General features: G+C 41.0%; 1 protein-coding gene across 1 annotated transcript in view; it reads right to left on the bottom strand.

The window, feature by feature from the left end:
* Positions 1 to 1232: 1232 nt before the first annotated feature.
* GSR (glutathione-disulfide reductase) overlaps positions 1233 to 26126 on the bottom strand; it is a 45409-nt gene continuing 20515 nt past the window's right edge. The window contains exons 5-13 of the mRNA XM_049631660.1: positions 24610 to 24757; positions 21681 to 21735; positions 17833 to 17932; positions 14246 to 14332; positions 12806 to 12964; positions 9221 to 9332; positions 6615 to 6746; positions 4817 to 4950; positions 1233 to 2978 (exon numbers count right to left, since the gene is read on the bottom strand). Of these exons, the coding sequence (XP_049487617.1) occupies positions 2829 to 2978; positions 4817 to 4950; positions 6615 to 6746; positions 9221 to 9332; positions 12806 to 12964; positions 14246 to 14332; positions 17833 to 17932; positions 21681 to 21735; positions 24610 to 24757 (1077 nt within the window). The 3' untranslated portion in view covers positions 1233 to 2828. The remainder of the gene's footprint in view (positions 2979 to 4816; positions 4951 to 6614; positions 6747 to 9220; positions 9333 to 12805; positions 12965 to 14245; positions 14333 to 17832; positions 17933 to 21680; positions 21736 to 24609; positions 24758 to 26126) is intronic.

Raw genomic sequence — 26126 nt, 5'->3', positions numbered from 1 at the left:
CCCCCTTTCACTCACAAAAGTGCCCCATTCTAGTCAATAGGTTATATGGTTACCCTGTGATTAACACACTGCTTTAAATTATTTTATAGAATTCTATCTCTTATTCCAAACTACATGATTACTTGAAAGCAAGTAGAGTTTATGCTTGAACAATGTGGAGTTAGGGGCACCAACCCCCCATGCAGTAAAAAAAAAAAAAAACCTGTATAACTTTTGACTCCCCCAAAATGTGGCCTGTGGTTGGCCAGAAGCCTTACTGATAACATAAATATTCAACTAACACAATATTCTGTATGTTATATGCATTATAAAAAAATAAGCTAGAGGGGCACCTGACTGGCTCCGTCGGTAGAGCATGTGACTCTGCAACTCTTGATCTTGGGGTCGTGAGTTCAAGCCCCACACTGGGCATAGAGCTCACTAAAAAAATAAGCTAGAGAAAAGGTTACTAAGAAAATCTGAAGGAAAATGCATTTACAGTACTGTAACTGTAAAAAACCCACATATAAGTGGACCCACACAATTCAAACCTGTGTTGTTCCAAGGGTCAATTGTACCCTGTCTTTCCTTCAATAAGTATCTACTGACTGCCTACAATGTGCCAGATACTATACAACGTGCTCTTGTGTATCTTCCACATTCCCCTGTGCTGTGTGTAATGGACGCTGTTGTGCCAGATCACTCACAGGCTGGACCCACTTGGGAACTGATGAGAATGAAGACTGCAACTTGGAAAAGGTTACCTCCAAACCTGCTATAGACCCAGGGGGGGAAAAACAGTGCAAAGAACCCCTGAGATAAAAAATACATGATAGGATTGGGATGCCTGGATGGCTCAGTTGGTTAAGTATCTGACTCGTGGTTTCAGCTCAGATCACGATCTCATGGTTCAGGAGTTCAAGCCCTGCATAGAGCTCCATGTTGACAGCATGGAGCCTGCTTGGGATCCTCTCTCTCTTTCTCCCTCTCTCTCTGCCTGTCTCTAGCTTATGTGCACGTGCTCTCTCTTTGAAATAAATATTTATTTTAAAAAAAGAAAAAAATGTTAAAAATACATGTATTTAGGGGCACCTGGGTGGCTCAGTCGATTCAGTGTCTGACTCTTGATTTCGGGTCAGGCTTAGGTCATGATTCCAGGGTCAAGGGATCAAGTCCCACATCAGTCTCCACGCTTAGCATGGAGCTTAAGATTCTCTCTCTCTTTCTAATATTAAAAAAAAAAAAAAAAAAAAAAATACATGGTGTCAGAGTGGATGTAACTACTAGGGTCTCCCCTGTTTCTTACAAAGAAACACCCAAAGTCTGGGCCCTATGCAGAATAAGAAACAAACCAGGTCAGGAGAGCCCAGAACCTTGGCCCACTACCCAAGGTTTTTTCTCTGTTGGAAAAGAGATGGGGAGTGGTTATGTCAGTCCATGTCCGGGTCTTTTCACCTCATTTTCTTACCTCAACAGTTACATAACCTAGTTACTAATGTAGTATTTTTCTTCTATTGACATTAGACCTACTTAATAATTCAAGGCAGCAACCTGGCCATGGCTAACCAGAAAGACGTTCAGTAAAAGCTTAATGAAAGAAGTCACTAGCACTATGTCACTAATGAAAGCCATGGAAAAATTTAACTAACTTACCTAGCTGGTAAAAGCTAATGGAAATAAAATGCTAAAAACCTAACTGATTTCTAGACTGTTCTTCCAACTCAACTATTACCTTTGCTAAATGTTTCTTTTATACCTCTGATCTTAATCTATAAAAATCTTTTTCCCCCATAAGGCCTTAAACCTACTTAAGGTAACTCACTGTTAGCATGTAATGCTCCAATGTGAAATATTCTCAGAAAATGAATGGTTACCTATAAACTCTATAGTAACAGATTTCGTAAGAAGAAAAGGCTGTGATTTTATTTTCAGATTTTTGGAAATGGTTTTCAGAAAACAAATTACAAGGACACATAAAAAACTTGAAGTCATTCATTAACTATGAACTCTTAGCAGAAGAAGGGACTCTGAAGTATCTGAGTTCCTCTCCTTCTGAAAGAAGAAATTACTTCTAAAATGTCCGTCCCTTATATAAATCTTTCCCAAGTTTGATGTACTTCACCTCATAAAAGGAACACAATTTTTAATCTTTTAAAACAAAAGAAATAAAACAGAGGAGGCAGGTCTCTCGTGTTACATGCTTTGACAGAAAGGTCACAATTTTGAAGCAGCTTTGCGATATGCAGAGCACAGTACTGGCTTCAAAAAAAAAGAAAGTTCAAGGGGCGCCTGGCTGCTTCAGTCAGTTAAGGGTCCGCTGATCTCAGCTCAGATCTTGATCTCAGGGTCATGAGTTCAAGCCCCACATTGGGCTCCATGCTGGGCATGAAGCCTACTTACAAAAAAAAAAGAAGTTAAAATGACCTGTGCACTTGCATTATCTAAATGTGAAGAGCTGCTGTCAGCTTCATCTATAAAAATTAGCAAGCTATGTTCATTCAAGTACCTTAATTAACTGTACTTCATATAATTTTATACCTGGGATGAGGCTGAGACAAAAACAAAACAAAACAAAAAACCCAGCTAGCACAGAGCTGTTAAAAAAAAAAAAAAACAACTTTAAAATAATTGGTTATTGTGAGATGCGAATCAAATGGAAAGCCAGGATAACAAAACAAATTTCTAATTACATAAATAAGTTCTTACTATTCACTGAAAATTTCCACTATTGGAATATTCTGATAACAATAAAGAAACACATAAAAGGGGAACAGTGAGTAAACATGATTATTTGGTTCATTTCAGAAGGTCTGCTGGTCCAGCTGCCAGCCATTGGAGTCCCTGGGTTCTCAACGAAGTGTGACCAGTTCTTCTGATGAGGTAGGGTGAATGGCAACCGTGTTGTCAAAGTCAGCTTTTGTTGCTCCCATTTTCACTGCAACAGCAAAACCCTGCAGCATTTCATCACACCCGATTCCTTGCATATGGATCCCAACCACCTGGGGAAAAAAAATTTTCTTTAAAAAAAAAATGGAGGGAGGGGCGCCTGGGTGGCTCAGTTGGTTAAGCATCCAACTTTGGCTCAGATCATGATCTCACAGTTCATGGGTTTAAGCCCCACATTGGGCTCTGTGCTGACAGCTCAGAGCCTGGAGCCTGCTTTAGTTTCTGTGTCTCCTTCTCTCCCTGACCTTCCCCCACTTGTGCTCTCTGTCTCTTGAAAAAATAAATAAATGTTAAAAAAATTTTTTTTTAATTTTTTAATGTTTATTTATCTTTGGGGGGCAGGTGGCCAGAGAGAGGAGACACAGAATCTGAAGCAGGCTCCAGGCTCTGCACTGTCAGCACAGAAACCTGACATGGGGCTTGAACCCACAAACCGCGGGATCATGACCTGAACCAAAGACGGACACTTAACCAACTGAGCCGCCCAGGCGCTCCCAAAAAAGAAAAATTCTTAACGTAAGTTTTTATTAGGTATACCAATCAATTTTTTACTAGTCATGAGAGATAAGTGACATTTTAAAACCTCTAAAAAACTTGTATCTCCTATCTGGGTATGGCATAATAAAGCCTGCCTGGTGCTATGCAGTCCTGCCTCAACATCCCTCCCTTGCCCACCCCACACAGCCCTCCCTCAAGCTGTCCGCACTCTGGCCCCACCAGCTTTCCTTCTGTTCTGAGTATTCACCATGCCCTCTCCATTGCACAAGTTGTTCCTTCTGTCTGGACGATTTTTCCTTCCCTTCTTTAAGAGTGAAAGCCCATTCATTCTTCAGATACCTGCACTTGCCTCCCCAACCAAGTAAAATTACTTTCACATGATCTCTCCATATATGTCCATCATGACTCTATCACAACTACAATGCTCTATGTATTTGGGGACTAGAAAAATTACAGTCCATCTTCCCCGCAGATTTTAATCTCTAGACAGAGGGGACCTGCCTACATTTGCTTCCCACTCTTTCTATACGACCAAGCACGAAGATGGCCCCCAGGAAGCACTCAATTCATACCTACTGCATGAAGGACCATTAAGAGACATTTGTTTCACATCACATTTCCCAGTTTGGCTTCTCAATAATTTTAAACCTAGGTTAATGTTCACCTCCAGCAAATATTCTTAGCAAAGTTAGAATGTATAAAATTTAGGCACAAAAATATTTTGTTTAAAAGTAAATCAAGAATAGGGGCACCCGGGAGGCTCAGTCAGTTGAGTGTCCGACACTTGATTTCGGCTCAGGTCATGATCTCATGGTTTGTGGGTTTGAGCCCAATATCTGGCTCTGTGCTGACAGCTGGAGCCTGCTTGGAATTCTGTGTCCTTCTCTCTCTGCCCCTCCCCTGGCTTGCTCTCTGTATCTTTCTCAAAATAAATAAAAATAAACTGTGAAAAAATAAATTTATCTTACACTTACCAGTATTTCTGAGGTACCTATCTATTCTAGCCTATGGGTCAATGACAGTGGGCTATCTGTGGTGTTCAACCTTTCTCTCTTATGTTTTAAAAGCAGTGGATCCTGGGGCACCTAGGTGGCTCAGTCAGTTGAGTGCCTGACTTCAGCTCAGGTCATGATCTCACAGTTCATGGGTTTAAGCCCCATGTCGGGCTTTGTGCTGATAGCATAGAGCCTGCTTCGCATTCTCTGTCTCCCTCCCTCTCTCTCCCCTCCCCAGCCCCCACTCTCTCTCTCTCTCAGATAAAAGTGGGACTGCACCAGTTGAATCAGAGAAGGCTTAACTCTTTACTTGGTCTCCCCACTTCCCACCACACCAGAATACCCCCATCCCTGACAGGCCTGAAGACATTCTTAAACTTACTGCATTTTTCCCATACCTTCTCCTCTTTGGTGGCACAAACCATTTTCATCACACATTTTGTTTTCCTTTTGGTAACTGCATGATACATTGGGGTAAAGGTGGTTGAATAGGTCTTCACATTTTCTTTTCCATATTTATGAATGGCCTCATCTATAATGCACAGGGGGAAAAAAGCATCTGTCAAAAACTTAAGCAATTCCACCGAGTTACTGAAGAGAGAGATGACCAGAAATATATAACCTGAATCAAATTACGAGGAGATACTGAACAAAACTACAACAAGGGATATTCTACAACATAAATGTTGATGTCATGAAAGACAAAAGAAAGGCTAAGGAATTTTGTCTCTTGATTAAAGGAGGCCAAAGAGGTATGAAAACTGAATGCAATGCATCATCCTGGTCTGAATCCTGGCCTTGGGGGGGGGAAAAAAACGTTAAAAATGACATTATTTGAGGGGCACCTGGCTGGCTCAGTTGGTGAAGTATGGGACTTTTGACCTCAGGGTTGTGTGTTTGAGCCCCACCGTAGGTGTAGAGATTACTTTAAAAAAAAAAAAATCTAAAAAAGAAAAAAAAAAATGACATTATTTGAGATAACTGGCAAAATGTGAATAAGATCTAATACTGCATCAATTTATTTCTTTTTTAATACCTTTTTTGTAAACTTAAGTATAGTTGAGGTATATAACATTATGTTAGTTTCAGGTGTGAGACATACTAATTCAACAATTACAAACATTAGGAAATGCCCACCGTGATTAAGTGTAGTCACCATCTGTCACCATACGAGGTTATTATAATATTAATAACTATATTCCCTATGCTGTGCTTTTCATTTCCATGACTTATTTATTTTATAACTGGAGGTCTGTACCTCTTAATCCTCTTTACCTATTTTGCCTATCCCTCTACCCAATATTGTCTCAATTTAAATGTTATTATTTGAAAACTGTACTGTGCTTATGTAAACGAAAGACCTTGTTCTTAGGAAATAGATACTGAAGCGTGTGTGGTGTGTGTGTGTGTGTGTGTGAGACCATGTGTGTCTGTGTGTATGTGTAGAGAGAGAAAATATGGTAAAGCAAAAATGTTATGGGTATACAGGAGTCCTTTGTACTACAGTGTGTCCTATTACAGAGAAAATGTTCCAAGATCCCCAGTGGATGCCTGAAACCATGGATAATACCAAAGCCTATGTACAGAATTTTTTCCTATTCATACATACCTATGATAAAGTTTAACTTATACATTATGCACAGATTAATAACTGATAATAAAAATAGAACTACATCATACCGTAATAAAAGTTATTTGAATGCGCTCTCTCTCAAAATACCTTATCACACTGCACTCACCCCTCCTGTGAAGATGTGAGATGATAAAACGCCTCCGTAAGGAGATGAGTGAAGTGAATGATGTAGGCGTTGAGACCTAGCGTTAGACGACTACTGACCTGACAAGAAGTCAGGAGGATCATCTCCTTCCAGACTGTAGTTGGCATGGGTAACTGAAACCACAGAAACTGAAGCCACGGATAAGGGGAACTATGATATTTTTGCAACTTTTCTTTAACTCTGAAGGTAGTTTGAAATAAAAAAGCTAAAAAAAGGCAAAGAGATCCACAGGGTGAATTGTAGAAAAGGAATTATATTTTCCAAGTGTTAGTAGTTAAGGAGGAAATTGGAATTGTGATAAGAGGCAACCGAAAAGGAATGTAACTTAGGGGGGGAAGACAGATTTAGCCAGAAACTTCCCCCTGAAGTTAGGGGGAAGGAAAGAAACTATAAATCACCTTCATTTTTAAATACCTACCTTCCGTGAGTCCCACTGTTCCAATAGGGGGGTGGCTGAAGACAACGGTAGGGATGTTGTCATAGTCTAGTTTGGAATCTTTTTTGCATTCAAAAAGTCTATGGGCAAGTTTTCGGCCAGCAGCTATGGCAACTGTAAAGATATTTTTAAAACCGTGTTTCAGTTTATTGTTCATTTTAAAACAGAATTGTTCTACTAACCATTTATTCATCTGGCTTAACATACTACTTCTGACAAAGTTTTATGCCAGTGTTCATGATAAGATCTAGCTCAATATGAAGGCCTATCAATGACTTAGTTAACAATTCAAAACTACCAGCTTATATGAATTCTGTACACTCTACTAAGGCAAAAAAAAAAGGGAGGGGACACACTAGTTCCCAATCTGGCAGTCACCTACTTTATTAGTATATTAGCTTTTTAATACAATATGAAGCAAACTACATCAGTTTTGAGCAACTGCAGTTTTACTTTATAATCATATTCATTTCACAGTAAGGTGTTTTTGTTTTCGTTTTTTTAATTCTCTAGAAGGCCCCGCAACCTCAGCCTCTCTATCAGAAACGTTGTGGCTCCTCATCCCTGGCTGGTCCTGATGCATTAGGGGTGAGCTCTGGTTTGCAAGGATAAAGACCACATTTCTGGATGGTGAATGACCCCCCCTCTTTCCCACTCTCCCTTGCTGTCCAAGGGGAGTCCTGGGCCCATGTGAGTCTGATGTTCATGGTCTCAGACAATCACCCGTTACATGCTCAGTCGTACTATTACCGACTTGACACAGTAAGATGTTTTTTAATTAAAAAAATTTTTCTTAATGTTTATTTAATTTTGAGAGAGGAGACAGAGTGTGAGCAGGCGAGGGGCAGAGAGAGGGGAAGATAGAATCTGAAGCAGGTTCCAGGCTCTGAGCTGTCAGCACAGAGCCCGACGTGGGGCTCGACCTCACAAACCGTTAGATCATGATCTGAGTCGAAGTCAGATGCTCAACCGACTGAGCCACCCAGGCACCCCTTAAGTTTATTTTAAAAATTATTTTTACTTCTAGGGTGCCTGGGTGGCTCGGTCAGTTGAGCGTCCCAACTCTGTTTTGGCTCAGATCATGATCCCAGGGTCATGGGATCAAGCCCCGCACTGAGCGTGGAACCTGCTTAATAGTCTCTCTCTTTTTCCCTCTACCCCTCTCATGCTTTCTCTCTAAAAAAAATTTTTTTAAATTATTTTTGCTTCTGACTTAAGTTTATTCCCCTTAGCCTGTTTTTATCTCTATATTTAGAAAAAAATGCCTGCATTCAGTAAAAGCATCAGTTATTAATATTGCTGATTTCAAATTGAGTTTTTTTTCCAAAATAAGGTATCAGTCGGATACATAAGAAATTCTCTTCACTTTGATATAATTTTTGACTATTAGATTATGTTATCAAGTTTTTGAAACTTTGCTTGTTATTTTGCTTTTGTTAAGAGAACTTCCTAAAAGGGCTAAAAGGCTTTGGGTATTAGATTGGGATAAATCTCTATTCTGAGGAAAGAGCCCGGGCCATTTTGGAAAGGCTGGTAAGGTACCACAGGGGCACAAGGGGTACAGAGTGAAAGCAGGCGCTTATAAAGGTGGGACAAAGAGCTTGAAATGGTGCCAGTTAACTCAGAAAGTAAACTGAGGTATGGGATTGGGGGAGGTGAGTCAATCTTGGTCACATCAAGACTAAACAATTCGGGTTCCTGGCTGGCTCAGTCAGTAGAGCACATGACTCTTACTCAATCTCAGGGTCAAGAATTCAAGCTCCATGTTGGGCATGGAAGCTACTTAAAAAATAAATAAAAACCTTTAAAAAGAAAGACTAAGTAATCATATAAGAATGTCACTCTAAATTACTTATTCCCAAAGCCACTTCCTTCCACTGTCACCACATGCAACTCAGATCCTAACTTAAGCACTCTTCAGAGGGTGGTCACATCATCTCTGTAACAATTTCAGTCTTCACTAAGCACTTTTAAAGTCTTTTAAGGAAAAATGAATATTATTCAGAAAACATAAGGTACCAAACTATTTCAGTACATTCTTATTATTTTGACAACATTAAGACACTCACCATCCTGGTGTGCCTGGGTGGCTCAGTCGGTTAATCATCTGACTCTGGCTTTCAGCTCAGGTCACGATCTCACAGTTTGTGAGTTTGAGCCCCATGTCGGGCTTGTGCTGAGAGTGTGGAGCCTGCTTGGGCTTCTCTTTCTGCCCTTCCCCTGCTCACTCACTCTCTCTCAAAAATAAAAAACAAACTTAAAAAAAAGACACTTTGGGGCGCCTAGATGGCTCAGTTGGTTGAGCATCCAACTTCGGTTCAGGTCATGATCTCACTGTTCATGAGTTCGAGTCCCGCATTGGGCTCTGTGCTCACAGCTTGGAGCCTGCAGCCTGCTTTGGATTCTGTGTCTCCCTCTCTCTCTGCTCCTCCCCTGCTTGCACTCTGTCTCTCCAAAAATAAATAAAACGTTAAAAAAAAAATTTTTTTTTAAAAAAGACACTTTGCTTAAGCTGATTTGACTGTTATATAAACAGTTTTATATTGACACACAGAGCCTCTCTTACCCAAGAAAAGAGGAAACAATACCTGGAGTGAGAAGAGCTTTTCCACACACATCTCCAACTGCATAGACACCTTTTACGCTGGTATTCTGGAATTCATCTACTATGATGTGCCCTTTATCATCAGTTTGAATCCCCTAAAACATTGAAAGGATATCATGTAAATATTTGGCCTCTCCACAAAAAATGGAAGATCAAACCTCTGGATCTACTTCATCTCAAACACCTCTTCAGCCCGAATCTCTAAAACCCACAACCCTCGACCACAAGATGAAAAACATCTCAACAAGTAGGCAAGTTCAGATCTTTTGCTTAATTTAAAAATGTAAATACTTTATCCAATTTGGGGGTGTTTAACAGAACCTGCCTTTGCAATACAATTCAACTAACCAGGTAAGCGTGAAAAGGAAACACTCAGCTAACAGATGAGCTACCTCCTATAGCTGCTAAGTCCATCGAAGACTGCTTTTAAAACTCTTTCCACTGAAGTGCTCCTCTTGAAGCATACTAACTCATAACTTAGAGGGGACAGCCTGAAGCAGTCATCAAAAGCAGGTTTCTTGGAGGCTTACCATTTTAACTTAATTTAATTAACTTATTTTTTAAACAAATTCTTTTTTAAGCTTATTCGTTTTGAGAGAGAGAGAGAGACACACACAGACAGACAGACACAGCATGAGCGGAGAAAGAGAGAGACAGAGACAGAAACAGAGAGCAGGCTCTGTCAGCATGGCTCCAACTCCGAAACCATGAGATCATGACCTGAGCTGAAATTAAGAGTCAGATGCTTACCCCAGGCACCCTGAGGCTTACCATTTTAATTTTAAAAATCCGAGTAAGTTTGGCATTCTAAAACATACTGACATTTTCTTTACCAAATTTTTTCCCCTATATCTTGAGTTAAATTTTTGCTCCAAGAAGATGGCTTTGCAGATCCCAGGTGTATAAACTCCCAGGTGGGAAAAGAGACAGTGGACATAGGTAGCACAGTAATTAAGAGTATAAACATTAGAAGGAGAGAGACCTGGATTCAAATCCCAGTTCTGCCACTTACTAGCTATGGGACCTTGTATAACCACCTATTTAGCAACAAATACTTGAGTTTCTGGTACAAATAAGGCATTAACCTAGTCACTGTGAATAGTAATAAGAAGTACAGATATGCTCTCTGCCCCGTGGAGTTTACAGCCTGGTGGACCGATTATTATCTCTGTGTTATTCCTGGTTGCCTCGTCCTTACCTCTCAAAGAGTTAGCAAGATTAAAGTAGGTTAGTAACATGTTGAAAAGACCTACACATAGTAATAATTCCATTTGCATTATACAACTATATCTTAACATTGAGTGAGGCTGAAAACTTTTATCTCATTTTTTAAAGATTCAGCAAATAGTTGAAAACTGGACCTACCACTGCCTGTATCTGTACAATGACAAAATATCTCTTGAAAGGTAAAAACCTGGAAGACTTGTTGTCTGTTTTCATATTAATAAAACCAGTTTTACTAAATTTCATCAAATAGTAAGATTAAAAAGAAGGAAAACATCTTTCTGGATAGTTTACTTTTGAAAATGCTAAGGGGTGCCTGGGTGGCTCAGTCGGTTGGGTGGCCGACTTCAGCTCAGGTCATGATCTCGCAGTCTGTGAGTTTGAGCCCCACGTCTGGCTCTGTGCTAACAGCGCAGAGCCTGGAGCCTGCTTCTGATTCTGTGTCTCCCTCTCTGTCTTCCTCTTCCCTGCTTGCTCTCTGTCTCTCTCCCCCTCTCTTTCTTTCTCAAAAATAATAAACATTAAAAAAAAAAAAAAAGAAAATGCTAAAAAATACCTTATAGGAAATGAAAAAGGAATCTACACGATACAGGATATTAATATTAGAACACAAATCAAAATGTTACATACCATTCAAGAGGTTCCATCAAATACATAAACCTCAAACATAAAGCAATCCTATTATTACTTGTAGAGTGGCACAGCATATCTGGAGAATCGTCATCAATAACAAAAGCAGCTGATTAACATGGACTGAGTTCATACTGTATACCAGCATCTAAACTATTTACTCTGCATGCACTTTCTCATCATATACCCTTCTCTATAAACCAGTAAGACAAGTACTATTTTTATTTCTATACTTATATGAAGCAATTGAAACTTAAGAGCAATTAAGCTGCTTGCCTAAGAACATGTAACTCGTGAGTAGCAGAACTAAGATTCAATGGGGCGCCTGGGTGGCTCAGTCGGTTAAGCGGCCAACTTCGGCTCAGGTCATGATCTCGAGGTCCATGAGTTCGAGCCCCGCGTCGGGCTCTGTGCTGACAGCTCAGAGCCTGGAGCCTGTTTCAGATTCTGTGTCTCCCTCTCTCTGACCCTCCCCCGTTCATGCTCTGTCTCTGTCTCAAAAATAAATAAACGTTAAAAAAAAAAAATTAAAAAAAAAAAAAGAACTAAGATTCAAAATTGGGTCCAACTCTGGGACCTAGACCCCAAGCAACTACAGTAAGCTTCCCTTGAGAATTTAAAAGAACAGGGACGCCTGGGTGGCTCAGTTAGTTAAGCGTCTGACTCTTGATTTCGGCTCAGGTCATGGTCTCCCAGTTTGTGGGATCCAGCCCCACATTAGGTTCTGTGCTGACAGTGCTGTGCCTGCTTCGTATATTCTCTCTCTCTCTCTCTCTCTCTCTCTCTCTCTGCGCCTCCCTGGCTCTTTCTTTCTCAAAACAAACAAACATTAAAAAAAAATTTAAAACAACAACTAAGAAAGGGGCACCTGGGTGGCTGAGTTGGTTAAGTGACCAACTCTTGGTTTCAGGTCAGGTCATGATCTCACGGTTTGCGATCTGAACCCCGAGTCAAGCTCTATGCTGGCAGTGCAGAGTCTGCTTGGTATTCTCTCTCTCCACCCCCTCCACCATTCACACTGTGTCTGTCTCTCTCAAACAAATAAATAAGCTTAAAAAAAAAAAGTAAGAATGTTAAGTATAACCCTGTTAGATCAGCTTCACATCCACATCCGTTCCCAAACGCCTACAGTGTCCAGGATGACTGACATACTCAGCATTGAGATTAGAGCCGCAGATAATGAGGAATAATTACAGGGCTTTAAAGAGATAAGTATCATAGTAAAAAGGAAATCTGTAAGGAAGAGGCTAGTCAGGGCACTGCTGGAAAATCTAAATTTGAGGTGGCAGAGACCTGATGTAGGGTGACAATACTAAAAAGGGAAAAAAATTTTTTTCAATTATGGGAAGCAATGGGATTTGATGACAAACTGGATGCATGAAATAAAGAGAAACAAACCTAATAGAACCCACCAAAGTTTAGGCGGCCATGTTTTGGAGAACACAGAACTGCTAACAGATTCAAGAATGCTTTGGTTAGAGGTGCCTGGGTGGCTCAGTCGGTTAAGTGTCCGGTTTTGGCTCAGATGGTTCGTAGGTTCAAACCCCACATTGGGCTCTGTGCTGACAGCTCAGAGCCTGGGGCCTGCTTCAGATTCTGTGTCTCCCTCTCTCCTCTGCTCCTCTCCTGCTCCCATTCTCTCTCTCTCTCAAAAATAAATAAACATTAAAAAAAAAAAAAAAAAGAATGCTTTGGCTAGACTAAGTCAACTTACCACTTTGTTCAAATTCAGGCCACTGGAATTTGGGTCCCGCCCAATGGCCCAAAGCAGGCAGTCAACATCTGGAATCGTGGTCAAGGTGGGATTCCTACCAGGAATTGAAGTAACCATGCAGAGTTCCAAGCCTGAGGAAGTCTTTTTAACTTCCTTGACCTATTGGCAAATAAAATTGTGTTAATTGAGGATAGGGAGAGAAGAAGGAAAGCAAAGAGGAAACTAGAATCCTTAACATTTAAAAGATCCCCACTGAATCCTACATGTGGATCCTCCATGCTGACCCATTCACTTTTGCCCAAAGGCCACCAACATGGCAACTCCCAGGGGCCAAGACAGTTTCCTAAGTTGGCCCAAATCACCCAGCCAACGGCCAGAAATGTCAGCTGGAAGCTCATGTCAACACCCTAACGCTTCAGCCTAAAAACAAGGTATTTTAGGAGTGCCTAGGTGGCTGAGTCGGTTAAGTATCCAACTTCAGTCCAGGTCATGATCTCAAAGGTCATGAGTTCAAACCCCACATCCAGCTCTTACTGTCAGTACAGAGCTTGCTTGGAATCCTCTGTCCCCTGTGCTCTCTGCCCCTCCCCTGTTCACGTGCTCACTCTCTCTCTCTCTCAAAAATAAATCCTTAAAAAAATTTAAAAACAAGGTATTTTAAACTGTGCCTCTTAAAAATGGTGATAAAAATTTAAGACACAAATATAAGCACAGTGACTCGCAACTACAGCGTGGAGAGGAAATGGGCTGTAGTAGCATCACTAAGATACTTCCTCACACCCCACAAGTGATATTCTCCTAGATGTTCTTAATCAGAATGAGGAGAAGGTGATAGTCAAGTCAGAGAAGCTGGTGCATGTGGTTTAGTAAAGATCCTAAAGGGTGCTGACCCCACTACCAGTTTAGTACTTTTACAAATTCATAAAGCAAGTTCACATTTATTATTTTACTTGATAGGACCATCGCCGAGAGGGGGCAGCCATGGGAGAAAAATGCTTTTATAAGCCTAATGCTCCAGGAAAATTCTGAAATTTAGTGATTCCCTAAGAAGTAAAGTACTTTATAATTTGATCCATCTGCAAAATTCAAAAGGGTCTGCTTTAAAAATAGATTCCATAATATTATTTCCTCAAAATATAAACTCGGAAATTAAGGATGTTCAATAAGGCATTTGAGCACAAAAAAAATGAAGTTTTAGTTCTAACTAAATTCAACTACCAGATTTTTAATCTTTTATACCTTGGCTTCACTAATATATTGAGAAATACAGCTGTGTAGGATAAAGAAAAGAATTGGTAGTACTCTAGAAAGGGAACCACTGGTGGGGGTAGACACAGAGTTTGTGTTTATAAAACACTCAGGTGAAGCCGAAAGCAGAAAGTGTGATTCACAACATACAGATGACCAAGGGCTATCAGCGTGACCTGGGCTTGGGCATACCTGTGAGTACTTCAGGACCTCTATGCCAGAATTCTCCAGCTCTTCAGTGCAGTTTGAACTGATAATTGAATCAAAATTTCTAAGTACCTGTATACAAACAGAGCCACCAGAGGGATGGTGGTGGGAAAGGAATAAAATTTGATTAAAGATACGTTACATGATTCAAAGGGGCACCTGCACTCCAATGTTTATAGCAGCACTATAGATAATAGCCAAAGTATGGAAAGAGCCCAAATGTCCATCAACAGATGAATGGATAAAGATGTGGTGTGTATACACACACACACACACACACACACACACAATGGAGTAGTGCTTGGCGATCAAAAAGAATGCAATCTTGCCATTTGCAGCAACATGGATGGAAGTAGAATATATTATGCTAAGCAAAATAAGTCAGGCAAAGAAAGACAAATATCATATGATCTCACTCCTATGTGGAATTTAAGAAACAAAACAGATGAACATAAGGGAAGGGAAGCAAAAATAATACAAAAACAGAGAAGGAGACAAACCATTAAGAGACTCTTAAATACAGAGAACAAACTGAGGGCTGCTGGAGTGGAGGTGGGTGGGAGGATGGGCTAAAGGAGTGATGGGCATTAAGGAGGACACTTGTTGGGATGAGCACTAGGGTCTTATATATAAGTGATGAATCACTAAATTCTATTCCTGAAATCATTATTACACTGTATATTAACTAACTTGGCTTTAAATTTAAAAAAAAAAGATATGTTACAAACTTGGGAGCCAAGTATCAGTATCCTCCCTCCTATCTCTTTCTTCATTCACAGCCGTATTGTAAGTAGAGTTTTAATCTATTTTCCTATGTCACCACCAATGTCTATATTACGTCTGACTTCACCAACTCCAGTTTTAGAGTTAAACAGGCAACCTTCAGGCTTCTACTATCTTTGCCATGTCCTTCTCCTCACAAACTTGCTCCTCTTTTCCATAATTATATCTTGGGACCAAAAATTCTCCTTCCTGTTTCAGTATTCCAGGGCAGCTTCCACTCTGATATGATTTAAGGGAGGATCTCTCTAGCAAAATCTCCTATCTAAGCAGAAGAGTCAAGAGCATGGCCTTGGAGATTTCTTTGTGACAAACCCCAGACAGGGTAAAAATGGGAGGTTTTGGGGCACCTGGGTGGCTCAGTCGATTAAGCGTCTGACTTTGGCTCAGGTCCTGATCTCACGGCTCTTGAGTTCGAGCCCCGTGTTGGGCTCTGTGCTGACAGTGCAGAGCCTGCTTAAGATTCTCTCTCTCCCTATCTTCCTCTCACTCGTGCACATGCACATGCACTGTCTGTCTGTCTCTCTCAAAATAAATAAACTTAAAAAAAAAAAAAAAAGGTGGGAGGTCTTGAGTCATTCGTAGGATAGTTCTAAAACGGAGTTATACCAGGACAGGGAAAAGAGGGAGAATGAGCCTGATGCATTGGGGTTTAGGGAGGGCAGGAAGGCCAAGTACAGATGCAAATGAGCCTATTTTCCAAGTGCAGGAATTATGCACTCTATTGGCAAACTGCTGCAGCTTGTTTCCTTATTCTCCTGGGGGTTAATTATATGACAAGTCTCAAAGGCAAAGAGAAAGTTCCTTCGAGTATATGTTGACCTGGGTTATCAGTTTCCCTTGTCTCCTTCTATTTGCTCAAATAATCAAGAATTAGAACCATAGCATCTGAGTGGTTAGGGATCTGATAAATCCTGTCCTCGAAGCATTAAATGACTTACCCAAGTCACACGCTTGTTAAGGTCAGTTAGATTCTTAGGCCAACACTCTTGCTATTGCCTCAAACCAGGTCTCTGAAAGCTCTAGTACTGTACCAAAATCCAGTGGTACTTCCATGATTAATTTAAAAATATAAAGTAACACTTCACCAGGTAAGACACAGAGGCTGCATTTTAGCAGAAAAAAACTGTTGACCCTTGAGCACACGTTTGGACTACATAGGTTCACTTATATGCAGATTCTTTACAGTACAATTCTGTAAATGTATTTTCTCTTAGGATTTTCTTTTTCTTTTCAAGTAAGCTCTACGCCCAATGTGGGGCTTGAACTCATAACCCCAAGATCATGAGTCACATGTACTCTACCCACTGAGCCAGCCAGGTGACCTTCTCTTAGGATTTTGTAACACTTTCTTTTCTCCAGCATACTTTATTCTAAGGATTTGATATATAATACACATACAGGAAGCGCCCAGGTGATTCAGTCAGTTGAGTGTCTGACTTTGGCTCAGGTCATGATCTCACAGTCCGTGAGTTCAAGTCCCACATTGGGCTTGCTGCTATCAGCACAGAGCCTGCTTTGGATCCTCTGTTCACCCCCCCTCTCTGTCCCTCCCCTGCTTGCACTGTCTCTCAAAAATAAAACATTAAAAAATATATACATAACACATTTATGAAATATGGTAATTGACTATTTATGTTATTGGTAAGGCTTCATGTCAAGGTTAACAGGAGGCTATTAGTTTTTAGGGAGTCAAAAGTTACACTCAGATTTTCCACTGCACAAAGTGTCTGTACCCCTAACCCCCAAGTTGTCCAAGGGTCAATTGTACTGGCCTGGGCTTTCTAAGATCTTAGCTGACTCTCAGTTATGATGCTAATTAATAGTCACAAAACCTTGCTTGGTCTTAATTTCATCTATCAATGGCATTTCAATAAGATGATCTATAAGCTGCCTCTATCATTATCTTTATATTGTGGTAAAAAATACATGACATTAAATTTACCAACTCAACCATTTCTACAGATACAGTTCCGTAGTGTTATGTATTTTCACTTTGTGGTACCACCCATCTCCCAAACTTTTCTCCTGTCCTTAGACAATTCCCCATTTCTTTCTGCACCTAACCCCTGGCAACCACCATTCTACTTTTTGTTTTTCTGAGCTTGACTACTCTAGATACCTCATGTAAGTGGAAATCACATCAGATACATCTTTTTGTGACTGGTTTATTTTACTTGGCATGATGTCCTCAAAGTTCATCCATGCTAGAGCATGTGTCAGAATGTCCTTCCTTTTAAGGCTGAAAAATATTTCAGATATACACATTTTGTGTATTCATCTGTCTGTCAATGGACACTTGGGTTGCTTCTACCTCTGGGCTATTGCGAATAATGCTGCCATGAACACAATTGTGCATGTAGGTTTGGTAGGTTTTCTTTTAATACAAAGAATTTAGCAAATTTTTTTGACTGAGTGTTAATAATCTACTACTACCTCCTGACCATGTGAAACTGATTTCCAGGATAAGAAATTAACCCGACAGTCTGTTCAATTTAACTAATATTTATATTTAAGTCTGCATGTTTCCTTACTAAGGCACCTGATATTATCTAGCACTTCATGAAAAAAATACCAACCAGTTTGATGAAATGAAAATCATTATCATCTACTGGCAGCTGGTAAGGACATGAGGCCCAATTCAACAGCTCCTTCGTGGTTTCACACAGAACAAACCAACCAACCTCCACATGCTTTGGACCCTAATATTTAATGACAACATAGAATATTTTAAGTGTGGACTTTTAAAAGATTAACATCAAGCAAAGGGAAGGGAAAAGGACAGAATTTACCTTATCATGGCGTATCATCAGCGATGTCTTTGAACCCAGAGCAGAAAGAATCCCAGCTATTTCTACAGCAATGTAACCCGCACCGACAATGACGCTGCGACTAAAATGAGATAGAGGGTTAATATTTTTGTAAATAAACTTATTTTGGAATAGTTTTAGATTTACAGAAAACTTGAAAAGATAGCACAGAGACGTCCTGTATACACTTCGCCCAGTTTTTCTACAAGTTAACATCTTGCATAACCATGTATCAATCACCCAAACTAAGAAATTGGCATTGGAACACTGCTATTGACTAAACTCCAGGCTTTACTCAGACTTCACCAGTGTTTCCATTCATTTCCTTTTGCTGCTCCAAGATTCAATCCTGGATACTACATGGCAATTTTACATGGAAAATATCCCTTTGTAGAAGAGAAATAGATTGTTAGTTGTTAAAAGTTCTTTAGCCTCATTTCTTCAGAGAGAAAACAAAAAAAAAAAACCTGACACTAGAGATGATACCTCATGAGGGACCTTTGCACCTAAAACTAAAACTGGCAACATGCTCACCACAATTCTTCCCTGCTCAGAACTTCTCCTTGATCATTATTCAATTCTACCAATCTTTGCAATAGGTTAAAGGCCACTTAAAGCAGGCCATTTAAGTTGTCAGGTCTGAATTAAAACTAGACTCCCTGCATAAATTTTGGTCTAAGAAGGCATCTTAAACACTAGATAAATGCTGACAGAGGTCAGAATCAGTGGTGGAGAAGGTGATCCTGGGCCTAGAGCAACGAAGGGTACTTCCAAGCTGCAGCCTACAAGGTAAGTGCGGAGCCATCCCATTCAAGGCTGGAGTTCTTGAACACTTTAAGCACAGTCCTCGAACATCATTATAACGCTTGGATAAGAAGTAAACCATCTGGGGGCACCTGGGTGGCTCAGTCGGTTAAGGGTCTGACTTTGGCTCAAGTCATGATCTCATGGTTGGTGAGTTCAAGCCCAGTGTTGGGCTCTGGGCTGACAGCTCAGAGCCTGGAGCCTGCTTTGGATTCTGTGTCTCCTTCTCTCTCTGCCCCTCTCCTGCTTACACACACACACACACACACACACACACACACACACTCTCTCTCTCTCTCTCTCTCTCTAAAAAATAAACATTAAAAAAATTTTTTTAAAGACATAGGCCATCTGGGAAGAACAAAGGAAACTCTTCTTTACCACCTTCTAATGGTAAGGTATCCATGTGGTGAGTCTGTGCCATCAGAAGGCTCTGATCTAGATAGAGGATGAAGTGTGAACCCAAATGGTTGCAAGTCAGCTTATCTCACAACCCAGGATTTGACAAGAGAAATGTCTACATAGCCTGGAAACCAATGAACAGTTCTTCTTCCAGTGCTACCTCCCTCTTTTCTACTATACTTGATCTCTTCTCCTTTCTTTGGGTCTTCCCTCCCCTTCTTCTTCCCCTTACCCATTTTTCTTCCCCAAACACTTATTATTACTACTTTGGTTAAGCATTGTACTAGGCGGGGTGGGTAGCAGCTCCCACCCTAGAGGAATTCCTGAGGGGAGACACGTGCCGGCATGTGCCAAAGCACAGAGTCACCAGTTAGTGTGTGCAGGGTCGAGGACTCAGAAAACACTCTGGATTCCTGAAAGATGAGCAGCTCCTACAGGAGTTGAGGATATTTCTAAGCAGAGGGGACATATAAGAAACAGGTGTAAACAAGCTAGCTTCTTCAGAGAACTGTGACCTCAGTGTTTTGCTCTCAGCTCCCAGAGGCACCTCTCTTCTACCTCTTACCACTTTAGTATCCCCCAGAAATGATCTTATATCCTCCAAGTTCCCAGAGCATGTCTCGTCATTTATGGCCCTTGGAACGACTTGGACCACAACATTCCACAGGTCAATGCCCCGGCCTCCATCCAACCATAAGTGCAATGAGGGAGTGCCTGGGTGGTTTAGTTGGTTAAGCATCTGGCTCTTGATTTCAGCTCAGATTATGATCTCACAGTTCATGGGTTCAAGCCACGTGTCGGGTTCTGACAGCGCAGAGCCTGCTTGAGATTCTCTCTCTCTCCCTCTGTCAGAATAAATAAACTTTAAAAAAAAAAAGCCCAATGAGGGCAAAAACTGAATCATACAGCCCATAGCACAGGGTACCTTACCTACAGAATCTGTTCTTTCTTTAATTACTTACTTACCAAATTAACAATGATAAAGGACTCTTACAAAAAGAAGAAAAAAAAATTGTTCATTCAGTTCCTATGTTCCCAGAGTCTTTTGTTTCTAAAATGCATACATTCATTTATTAAATTTGTATTGGTAGCATTAAAAAATTTTTTTTAATGTTTATTTTTGAGAGAGAGACAGAGTGTGAGGAGGGGAGGGGCAGAGAGAGAGGGAGACACAGAATTTGAAACAGCCTCCAGGCTTGAGCTGTCAGTGCAGAGCCCAACACAGGGCTTGAACTCATGAACCACAAGATCGTGACCTGAGCCAAAGTCGTACGCTCAACTGACTGAGCCACCCAGGCACCCCGCTAGCATTTTTTTAAATGTTTATTTATTTTTGAGAGGGAGAACATGAGCAGAGGAGGGACAGAGAAAGAATCCCAAGCAGGCTCCACACTGTCAGGGCAGCACCCAGCATGGGGCTCGATCTCGTGTACCATGAGATTATGACCTGAGCTGAAATCAAGAGTCCAACGCTTAACCAACTGAGCCACCCAGGCACCCCTAAATCATTTATTTAAAAATTTTTAATGGACAAGTATCTATAAAGAAGCTTCTCTGAGGGTGAGTCTAGATTGACTTACATCATCCAAACATGACAAGTCATGACCACATTTATGGGAACATTCTCACATGTGTCATCATTCAATCCTAAAACCAAACAGTACAGGGTGGATCGTGAGGGAAGAAAAGCTGTTCTCTAACATAGTTGTATGCCCTGCAGACAGCAAATCTAAAAAGACTGTGCTTTTCTCAAAGCCAGAAGATGGCCTGATCCAAATATCTCAATGGGAGGTTTTCACTGCAGCTATGGAACTGCAGAGAAGGCCTCCTGCCCCTTATTAACTGTGGCTCCAGATCATTAAAGGTAAAGGCATAGACATGGATCATTAGTCACCCTCCACGAAGGCCTTTAGAAAAACACAGGATTAAGACCTCAACTGGACTGGAAGCACCACTGAGGGAGCAGCAGAATTGAGCAATACTGATTCCAGCATGAGCGCTACTCAGAAGGGGACAAAGGCCAGTCCCTGGGTGAAAAGGGTCCCTCCTCCAGCCCCTACGTGTCCTTGCTTATCAGGAGTGAAAGGAAGCTCTCTCCATCTAGAAAACCTCCAACGGGCAGCTTCTTCAAATTAGAGAAACAATCTTCCTCAGTATATTTTTTTCTCTATGTATCTAAATCCATGACAAATTTATACTAAGGTTTTGGACAAACACACATAAAGGACAAATTCAGAAAACCTATTTTTTTGTGACAGTGACAAAGCCTTCATTCATGGAGATTCCCTTTGCACTAGCTGCTTTGGAAACCAGAATCAGTTACTTGAGACACATTATCACTTGATGCTGTATCCAGGTGAAGAAAGAAGATCATTTTAGGACTTTACCATTTATTCTCCAAAACCACCCTATATTTGATTCTGGTCCAAAAAAGTGCAATGAAAGATCCAAGTCGTTCACTGGGGTATTAGTGGATGAGATACCCAAAGTTGAAAAAAGAGAAGTAGGAGAAGACAATTCAAGGAATGCCTGCATTTAATGGTTGGGAAGGGGAGGAAGAAGAAATGTTAGCTAGAGAGACTGAGGAAGAAGGAACACTGAGGTTGGGAAGGAAACCAACTTACCCAGGCAACTCTTCCAGTTGGAAAAATCCATCACTGGTAATTCCTAGGCTGGCACCTATATAGGAAAATGCAATACAGATCACATAGACTGAGCTTCCTCTTGTAAAACGACATCAACGTTTTGTACAGGACCCGGACATTTTCTCAGCCATCACATTCTGTTTCAACAAGTTTTATCCAAGTTTCCACTTGGGAACCTCCCAACCCAGTCTTCCCTGAGTGCACATTTTTGTTCTGTCTAGGAATAAAAAAAGAGCAGTAACAACCACCTTTAACATTTCTCTGAGGAACTAGGATCTTCTTGGCCGTCATGAATAGACTGTCAGCTCTGCTTCGCTCTCCTGCCCCTTGGCTCAGCCTCAACCCTCTTCTCCATTTTTCTTCAAAAGTTTCAACCAACTCTTCCCTCACTGCAGATGACTTCCAAATATCCTAGTTGTGACCTTCTCCCTAAGTTCCAGTCCCATATTTCTAACTGCCCTGCCACATAATTCTACTTTGCCTCAAACTCAGTACGTTTAGAACTAAACCTTATGTTCCAACCGTATCCCTCTCTCAAGTTCACCAGTTCAGTTAAATGGACCACCTTCCACCAATAATCCAAATGAAGTCCTAAGTTGTCAATCTGTGATTCCTTCTCTCAAGGGTCCGCCACAATATCTAATCAGCCTGGGTAGCTCAGTCGGTTAAGTGTCCAATTTTGGCTCAGGTCACGATCTCACGGTTCGTGGGTTTCAGCCCCACGTCAGGCTTGCTGCTGTCAGCACAAGAGCCTGCTTCAGATCCTCTGTCTCTCTCTGTCTCTCTGCCCCTCCCCTGAGCTTTCTCTCTCTCAAAAATAAATATTTAAGAAAAAAAAATTTGCACTTTGCTAAATTCAAGGCACCATGATGAAAGGACACATCCTGATTTCAGGTGTGATGAATACACTTTTTGTAATGTGTCCTGAAATACAGTACCTGACTCTCCCTTCTCAGAGTCTGTTATGCCCGTTCTCTTCTCTGATGCTGGCATGGAACAGTGGCTCAGTTAACTGTCTGCAGAACTGAGCTTTTCCCGTATAGGTCAGATGCTAATGCTGGGCTTCGTAACCATGTCTTCACCCCCTGTACATTCTACTGTGACAGCTTCCTGAACTGATCTCCCTCCGCTGTAAGTCACTGTCAGATTAGTTTTCTAAAATTATCACTTAGATCTTGTCACTACCCTATTTATAAGCTAACCATTATTTGACCCAGTTGTCATGAATTATAGATTCCTTCACTTAACTCTGTAAGTCTCCACAATTTGGCCCTGACCCTCTTCCAGTCTCAGCTTAATGAATTTGCCCCCAGAACTTCAGTGCTGGAAAAACTGGTTGAATTGGCTGAATGTCCTTCGAAGACATCTTTATTACCCACTGGTTCTTTCAGTCTTCCTCTTCCTCAGCATATACCGCTCAGTGTGTGAGCCCCTTTCCTGGTAAGTTGTTTTGCTTTATGCCATCCCTTAGTAATCTGTCCCACCTGTGAACAACCCAAGGCTCACTGTCTAGAAAACACCATCTAGGGGAGCATCTGGGGGGCTCAGTCAGTTAAGTGTCCAACTTGAGCCAGGTCATGATCTCATGGTTCATGAGTTCGAGCCCCCGCATCAGGCTCTGTGCTAACAGCTTGGACTGTGGACCTTGCTTCAGATTCTGTGTCTCTCTCTCTTTCAGCCCCTCCCCTGCTCTCTCTCTCTCAAAAATAAAACTTAGAAAGAAAGAGAACAAAACTTGGAACACTTACCTTTTATTTCTTTGCATTTGTTTTTATTACAGGTTTTAAATTAATAAATGTATGTATCTTAAAAATCCAAAAAGCACAACAGAGCATCTAGTGAAAAGCAGAAGTCCTTCCCACCCTCAACCTCTAGGACCCTCAGAGAGTCAGCATGACAGGGCTTAGAGTATCCTTCCACACATATTCCAGTGTGTGTATAGTCTCCCTGCCTTTTCAGAAATTTCAGAAAGACACAAATTGGAGCATACTACACACGCTGTTCCACACCTTGCTTTTTTGACTTATCAATCCTGGAGACTGTTTCATATTAGGATGCTTATGTCCAATCTTCCCAACTAAATTTTAAGGTACTTGAGAACAGCATCTTACTATCTTTTATGGTAGTTGTTCTTGACCTTTTGGGAGTCATGAACCCCCTTTAAAAACCGGTGGCAAGTTTTGGATCCTCTCCCCAGAGAGAATAAAACACATAAATGCACATACGCTCAAAATTTCCCATATAAATTCAGATTGGTCACGAGTCTTCTGAAGCCAATCCAGGGAGAATACAGAATATGTATAAGCTATGATCACCACCCAGAAAGACCTTATAATCTAGTTGGGGAGAAAGACATGAACAATGTTTCTTATGTCAGAATAAGGCAGTATGTTCATGGCTCATCCCTGTGTGCACAAAATGCAAGAGCAAATATGACTACCTGAAAATACTTACTACTTTAATTCTAGAATTCTCTATGTAAGAAAACTGCACACAGAAGCTTAACAGGTAATTAAGTTTCATCCCTACAAGATTTCACTCCCTTGAACAAAAGAGTAACTCAAGACCTGTCTTGTAAATAACAATCCACGTGACAAATTCAGGCAGATGACAATCTCTGCCATGCTGAGAAGGAAAGGAACAGACTCTTTGCTGATTTTTCTTCCTGTGTTACTTGTAGTATGTATGCGTTTGGAGCTGGAAGAAATATCTTTCTTCACCCCATCACGAGCTACCACTTACCCCAATTACATCTAGGTTCTGCAGAGACTTTCTCTCATGGCTGTGTGGCCTTGTCCAAGAGAAAGAACTGGTATAGGCAGATCCCCTGGCATGGCTTGTAAGGTTGAAGACAACAGTAAACTCCTCTTGACTCTTACCAACAAGCATTTGCCTTCAGAAGACTCACCAGGGATCTCGCTCTCCTGAGGACGAGAGGGCACGCCACCAGTGGCAATCAGGATGTGAGGAGCAGTGTATTTGTTCCCACTGACTTCTACTGTGGGCTTGGGATCACTTGTGAATGCTGCATGGCCATGGATGATTTCTATATGGGACTGGAAAAGGAACCGTGACATCAACATTAGCCTGTTCTCAACATAAAAACACCTGTGGCAACTTATCAGCTCTTTCCATTTCTCTACAGAGGATTTGGATTTTACATTTACCAATGCCAAGACAGCTCTCTAATGTTTTAAGTTTCTGCAGAACTTCTGTTAATTGATACTTAGGTAAGGGGGTTGCCAGTTGATTGCTGGAAGTGTACCTTAAGAAGATGCTATCTTGGGCCAAAATCCAGAGACTGAAAAATAAAAACATGTGCAAATCACCTCCACAAGGAAAAACGCTACATCCTTGTCCCCGGGAATTGAGGGAGAAGGTCTTCCTCACTTGCAATGAAATCACACTGAAGAATGGCGTGTCTGGAGGAGGGACAGAAGGCCGAGAAAGACAAAGGATAAAGGTGAAGGGAGTAGAGGCAAAAGAGGGATATTTTGGCCAAGGGAGGAAAATGCAGTGCTTCTGTTTTCCTAAACAAAATGGAAGAACCAGAAACATGACAATGAAGTTCGATGCTAGAGATGTTGAGAATGCAGACTCTGGCATCCTCTGAGCCAGGGCCTCCATCTAGGGACTGCTGGCAAGCTTCTGAAGCCATGATACGCGCATTGGCAAGCAAATGTGGGCGACTTACCAGGATAATGGAATCGTGGAAGCCTGATCACAAAATAGCATGTTTTAACATTTTGGAACATGCTTGGTTCTGAATTAAGTTATTTCCTCCTTTCCAAACAGCCCTTCAGGCCTGTTTTATAGATGCCCTGCTTTAGCCAAGCTGACTTGAGATCAATGCCAGAAGCCACAAGAGAAACCTTCCTTCAGAAGACAAAAAGGGTATGGGTCAACCCGCAATAACAATCATCTGGGGGAGGAACTGATACAACGTTTATTTTCATTTCCTAAGATATTTGACAGGTTTCCTTTCCTCTTCAGAATTTCTGCATCAACTGTAAGTAATTCCTTTCCTATAAGGTCACACATAGTTAAGTTCTATGACACCAAGATTTGTTTTGTTTTGTTTTTTGCTGTTTTCTGAGTGATTTTCCTGTCTCTTCTGCAAAAGTATGTTAGCTTGCTCCAATTAAAAAAAAAAAATTGATGTGGATGTTTTAGTATAGTGAGTGGTACCTCTACCATGTCTAACAGCCTTAAAATCTCTTGTCACCAGTGTAGAGGGCACTGAAGGCCCCAAATATTTCTCCCTTGAATTGGGGAGTAAGGTCAGAAAATATCACCCTCCAAAAAATAAACCTAATGAATAAGAATTGACATAAAAATATATGAGGTTAGCCATCTATAGAAGTAACTCATCCTAAAAATTGATTTATAAACATGCTGCCATGGGACTATGGTGGCCCAAGTATC

Source organism: Panthera uncia, chromosome B1 (assembly GCF_023721935.1).
Source record: "Panthera uncia isolate 11264 chromosome B1, Puncia_PCG_1.0, whole genome shotgun sequence".
Classification (NCBI taxonomy): domain Eukaryota; kingdom Metazoa; phylum Chordata; class Mammalia; order Carnivora; family Felidae; genus Panthera; species Panthera uncia.
The sequence above is the reverse complement of the archived record's forward strand: the minus strand, read 5'-3'. Positions and strand labels throughout refer to the sequence as shown.